The 6,000-nt window shown below is 45.4% G+C and overlaps 1 protein-coding gene across 3 annotated transcripts in view; it reads left to right on the top strand.

The window, feature by feature from the left end:
• The first annotated feature begins 2,307 nt into the window (after nucleotides 1-2,307).
• Nucleotides 2,308-6,000, top strand: part of ARHGAP28 (Rho GTPase activating protein 28) — a 52,267-nt gene continuing 48,574 nt past the window's right edge. Inside the window, exon 1 of one of the 3 annotated variants that reach the window (XM_033154936.1) lies at nucleotides 2,308-2,611. In XM_033154936.1, the coding sequence (XP_033010827.1) occupies nucleotides 2,499-2,611 (113 nt within the window). In that variant the 5' untranslated portion in view covers nucleotides 2,308-2,498. Of the gene's footprint in view, nucleotides 2,612-2,650; nucleotides 2,676-3,252; nucleotides 3,329-6,000 lie in introns of those variants that run through there. The other 2 variants (XM_033154937.1, XM_033154940.1) reach the window with 2 other exon arrangements.

Here is a 6,000-nt window from a genome sequence, read left to right as displayed (position 1 = left end):
CTTTTTAGATGTTACATTTGATAGCCCATTTAAACAATCTGAAGAAATCTAATCTTTTAAAAAAAGTTATTGCAGCTGAGAAATGCTAGCAGAGGAATAACTTTCCAGACATATAATTTGTAACAATAATCCTCAAAGGCCTTAATCTCAAAAGACTTCTATTCATGAGTTCGGATTTTTACTTCATAAGAACATCAATTTATCAATTAAGCACATCTGCTTCACAAGCAAAACAAGGTGTAATATTTCAAAGTACAAATGCCTCTTTCAACAGAATCTCTCAACGATTTATTCATCAACAATTACCTGAGATGTGGATTTCAAAGAACATATTTTCTTTATCTTATATCTGCATACTTTCATAACTGCCATGACTTTATATAAATGTGTCATTGGAAACAATGAACAAAGGAGAGAAATGTAGCAAACTTTCTTCCATATATGGGAAGGCTGAAAATATACTCCTAAAACTGATACATATTTGAAATCAGTAAAATGAAAATTATGCTTATTGATGGAGGAACAACCGGCGGGTATTAGACTTTGCCCTTTGTTACCAAAACCCACATTTCAGTATTGAAGAAACTCCTAAAAACAGCACAGTTGAAGTTCATAGGAAAGCTGAATGTGAATACTGGTGGGCACAGACTGACACCCTGTCATTTTGTTTTGCTGACCCCAAACAATAGAAAGACGTTTGATACATTCCTCACTTTTAATTGCATGCTACCACTACACTGGTTAGAATTTTAGCCTATGTATCATCAAATCTTACCATACCACATTATTCCTTTAAATTAATTTCACATAAGCACTCAGATGCTGTATTTTACTAGTAGCAAGGCAGCAACCAGCTAATTGGCAAGTTAGCAAAGAAAGTTCTAAGTGACCAACTTGCTCCAACAAAATTTAGGGATTGACTGAAGGCTCTTATGTGTCTGAGGCCAGATCACCCATCCCTTAATTTCATTGGATCTCTCACTCACTATATTTTGCTCAATATATTAAAATTCAGGGGAAAATAGAAAGCTGCCTTGTACCAAGTCAGACTATTGGTCCATCTAGCTCAATATCCTCCACACTGACTGGCAACAGCTCAGCCACAGAATTGGGCTCTTTGGCATGAAAAGCACATGCTCTAACACTGAGCTACAGCCCTTCCCCATACCCTTTGATACAGATTGAAAGGAATATTGATGAAGCTTAAAGGTAAAGGTAAAGGGACCCCTGACCATTAGGCCCAGTCATGTCCGACTCTGGGGTTGCAGCGCTCATCTCGCGTTACTGGCCAAGGGAGCCGGTTTACAGCTTCTGGGTAATGTGGCCAGCATGACAAAGCATGGCAAACCAGAGCAGCGCATGGAAACACTGTTTACCTTCCCGCCAGAGCGGTACCTATTTATCTATTTGCACTTTGACGTGCTTTCAAACTGCTAGGTGGGCAGAACCTGGGACCGAGCAACAGGAGCTCACCCCCTCACGGGGATTCGAACGGCTGACCTTCTGATCAGCAAACCCTAGGCTCTGTGGTTTAACCCACAGCGCCACCCGTGCTTACTTGAAGCTTACTTGGGAGTAAATTTACACATCAAAACTCCTTGAAGGGGTTTGCACAGAACCAAGAGGAGGGGTGGGTGGCAAAAAGCCTCAAAGAAAGAAAACATTTTAAAAGGAAACCAGAGGGTCTTGGCTGATCTTATGGAAATGCAGTCTTTTAATGATCCTGTGACCAAATAAATCCAATTCGAAACCTGACCTCAGATAGACAGTTGCTGCACATGGAAGTTCTACTTTTAACAAACAATTTGCTTTTACTGGAAGAAACGCTCATTTTCCCTTTGGGAATAATATTTAATAGGATTCCTTTGTATTCGAATGATATATTGTCAACTTTTTATGCCCTTTATTAATAAATGTGTTGAGGTGCGTTTGTTTGTACGGTATTATGTGTATGTATGTACGCTGACACGCATCCGTGTTAGCGTACATACGTGCTAAACTGGGTCTTTGACCCGGGTGACAGAAAGCCTATGTTTCTGCCTTGCCCTGAGGAACGATGATATTCATTTTGCCTTTCTTGCCTTGGCACAAGGACTAGTTCTGAGTTTGTATTTTGAGAGCCAGCTAAAAAGAAGCGGCGGGGCGCGCGAGAGAGAGATGCAACTCCCTGCGCTTCTGCGCCACGAAGGATTCCTTCAGGAGAAACGCGGGTCCTCCTCGGGCGGGCGGAGGCGTGGCGGGCGGTGGGCGGCGTTTTTGAACCTATGCTAATTCCGCTGCTCGGCCAGGAGGAAGAGCCCCGAGGTCTCGCCAGCCCGGCAGCAGCGCTCGGCGGCGAGGGTGGGGAGGGGGAGGCCGGGGCAACTCTTAAAGGGCCCGAGCATGCCGCTGCTTTTGTGACAGGGTCCTTTGATCCCGAGGAGCCGCGCCGCCGCCGGCTGAGGCAGGCAGTTGTCGCCGGGCGGGGAGGAGGAGGAAGACATGCGCCCGCTGCCATAATGGAGATAAAAGACACGGGCAGCGTGGTCCTGACAGCCTACCACTCTTACACTCCATCCCGGCTGGAGCCCAGCTTCGCTCCGGAGAGCCCCCCCAGCAGGTCGCCTCTCAGGTAAAAGGAAGCGCGCGGGGAGCTAGCGAGGGGCGCGCGGGGTTCGGCCAGCTTTTGTCTCGAGGTCAATCATTGTGTGCGCGCGCGCGCGAGAGAGAGATAGACTGGAGAGCGTGTAAGGGTCGCCCTCATACACGCTCCTTCTCCCGTTCCTGCTTTTCTCCTCGTTTTCTTATGAGGCGCCGAGGAAGTCTCTCTTCCTCTTCCCGCTGCAGTTTTGGCGGTGCCCTTGACCAGACGTGCGTCGAGGGAGCAGGGAGGGAGGGAGGGAGGCAGGGAGACGGGTTGGCGAAAGGTCTTCCGTTTAAAGTCTCCGGAGAGCTGCGGATCAAGTTTGTTTGCTAGCCGAGATGAGCGTCCAGATAACCTGACGAGGAGCAGCGAGGGAACGAAGCGGGAGGGAAAGAGAGCGGGGAATGGTCACTTATTGACGAGATGCACCGTTTAGGAAGGGGAAGAGTCAGCTGACAGTCAGAGCCGGCTTCATAGACAAACTTGAGAAGCTTTCCCTTCTCCCCAGCTTATATATAGATTCACAGAATCACAAAGAACCCTGAGGAATTTTTCGCCCAACGTGGGGCTCGAACGCACGACCCTGAGTCTCGTGCTCTACCGACCGAGCTATGCCAGTGTAATCCTAGGCAAGGCTACTCAGAAGTTAGTCGCCCCGAATTCTGTGGGGCTTTTAGCTAAAGTGGGCACAGGATTGCAGCCTAGGTGATTTGGGTTTTTGTTTTGTTTTGGAGCAGGGTCATTTATTATCATTGCACACGCTTTGGATTTTAGATCTCTGCCGATAGTATATAAAATGCCTAACCCATCTCATCCCAAGGGCAGGTCACAATAATTCATGCAATGCAGAAACAAGATTGAGCAGAAACAAGGATATTTAATGTATTTATTACATTATAAAATATTTCTCACATACAGAAGGTCAGGAGAGATGACCATTACAAGAGTTTTCATCCAAACGCCAGCAATCCCCACAAGCAGGAATTTCACAATATTAAGTGTGTATCTTGCAGACATTCCTTGCATTTGTCCCAGATAAGTTTGCTGATAAAGGAAATTGTTTGGGTAACATCTTCCCTAGTGATACCTTTGGTCTTAGTGAAGCTGACCTTTCTTCTAAAGATCAGCCTGTTTTAGCTAATGTCAGCAAATGATATGTTGGTGGAAGTCTGTAGAGTTAGGGGGTGTCTTTTCCTGGAAATTGGAAGTTCTCCTGTTTTAGAAATGGAAAAAGTTAACATGCATAAAATTAAGATATTAAAGCAATAGTCATATGCTGCATTCTTGGAACTTTAACAATGATCAGTGCACATATTATGGCAGCCAAACTAAGGGCATGCTACATTCTACATTACAGCCATCAGCAGGTGTCAGTTTAAGTTTAGAGGCCTACCATGTGGACTGAACAATTTTCTCCACACTGCCACAAATGACCAAAGGCGTGCAGGTGTCATGGGGGCAATGAACAATATGCACAATGAATTGCTTATTGTAAACAACTTTCCAGATAGTGTTTTAGTCAGGGGCGGAGCAAGGTGGGTGCAGTCAGCCCCGTGTGCCACCCTGGAGTGGGGGCGACACTTGGCGCGTGCCCCCCACGACCCCCAAGACGAGCCCTGCTGCCCAGTAAAAAGCGTGCGCCGACGGCTTGCTTGCAAACCTGCTCGGCGTGTGCTTTCCTTTTTCCGGCTGGGGCGGAGGTTAGGGGCGGGCATGCGCGCCTCAGAGCAACACCCCGCCTTCGGGGGGGGTGCCCCCAGGTTTGCTGCTCCGGGCAGCGAAGTGGCTTCGTTCACCACTGGTTTTAGTCCTATGTGAAATGATTTGAAACATGTATAAAGAATGTGTGGCCAGGGCTGGATTTAGAGCTGTTTGAGCAGTGTGCATGCACTGGGCGCTGAGATGAGGTGGCTGTCTGAGGCACTGCCTTTCCAAAGGCGAGTAAGGAGGTGACTGGCTTTGGGAAGGAGGCACGAGGGCTCTGGTAGGGTCCTAGAGCCCTCCCACCTACTTCCCAAAGCTGGGAAAGCACTAACTAGGCTTGGCTTGGCTTTGGGAAGGCAGCACAACAGCTGGAGAGGGAGGGTGGGTGCCAAATTTTGGCCTTCGAAAGGGTGCCACAGTACCCAAGTCCACAACTGCTGTGGCCCTCCAGATGTTGTTGGACCCTATTCCCATCAGCCTCAGGCAGCATGGCTGGTAGTCAGGTGCGATGGGTGTTGTAGCCTAACAGGGATGATGGGTGTTAAAGCCACATATTTTCCAACCTGGACTGAAAGCAGTTTGCATGCCAGTCATCATGTCATTGTCTACCAATCCAAAATTAGAAGAAATAGGCTGTAGACTATAATATATGGCAGTTTGGAATGGATTATAATTCTTCTGTGGAGTTTGTGAATGGCTTGTGGCATGTTGTCTCTGGGTTGTTGTTGTTTTGTTTCATTTCCCCATCTGGAACAGTAGTTGTGACATATTTATAGGATACCCATGTCCATAAACAGCCTTCTATTTTATATTCATTTTACAGCACAATTTTACTCAGAATTAAGGCCAACTGTGGTTAGTAGCATTCATTCACAGCATATTTGCTTAGGATTGCAGCCTGGGAATTGGCATTATAGTGATTGTATTAATTTACTCAGATTTCAAAAAAATATTGTGGGTGTTAGCTGTTTTGTGGATCCAAATTGTATGGAAAGGTAGGATAGAAATGAATTAAATATTTAAACTTTTTGCATGAATGAGTGTCAGTGTGTGAAGGCCCTGGGATCAACGTAGGATTGCATTTTCTTTTCTTTCTTAGTGTGATATCAAATGTATTAAAATTATAGGAGGAAATTTGAGGCCCATATCCCTAGCCCTAAACCCAGTGGCCCAAGAATTTAGGTACAGGGAAATATATATAGCCTCTGCTAGATTTCAATGAATGAATCAACTTTTAATTCCTTAGAACCTTGGACCTAAAGAAACTAAGTCAAAGTCCAGTCTATCCAGTCCACTTGTCATTTAGATAGTTTCACAGCAAAGATGGCATTGACGTTCAGATATCTAGCAGTGTTTGTTGGGGAGAATGATAAGTATTTTAATGCTGATGTTCATGTGTTTGGTTTGATTTATGGGACTTGAAATCTATGGGACTTGAAACATGCTTAATTTAGTGACCTGTTGTTTTTTTGGTTTTATTATAAGGTTAGCCCATCTGGCAGTTGTTGTTTTTTTGGGGGGGGAGATAAAATGATGTTTGATATGCATAGTTGGCATCCCTAGTAATAAAAACAACACAGTAATGACTCATTGTTAAATTATTGCTGAAACCATCATTTCATTATCAGGGAGCAGAAAGAAAATGGCTTTGATCCAGAACTCCACTCATGAGA

The sequence above is a fragment of the Lacerta agilis genome, chromosome 7 (genome assembly GCF_009819535.1).
Source record: "Lacerta agilis isolate rLacAgi1 chromosome 7, rLacAgi1.pri, whole genome shotgun sequence".
NCBI classification, from domain to species: Eukaryota; Metazoa; Chordata; class Lepidosauria; order Squamata; family Lacertidae; genus Lacerta; species Lacerta agilis.
The sequence above is the reverse complement of the archived record's forward strand: the minus strand, read 5'-3'. Positions and strand labels throughout refer to the sequence as shown.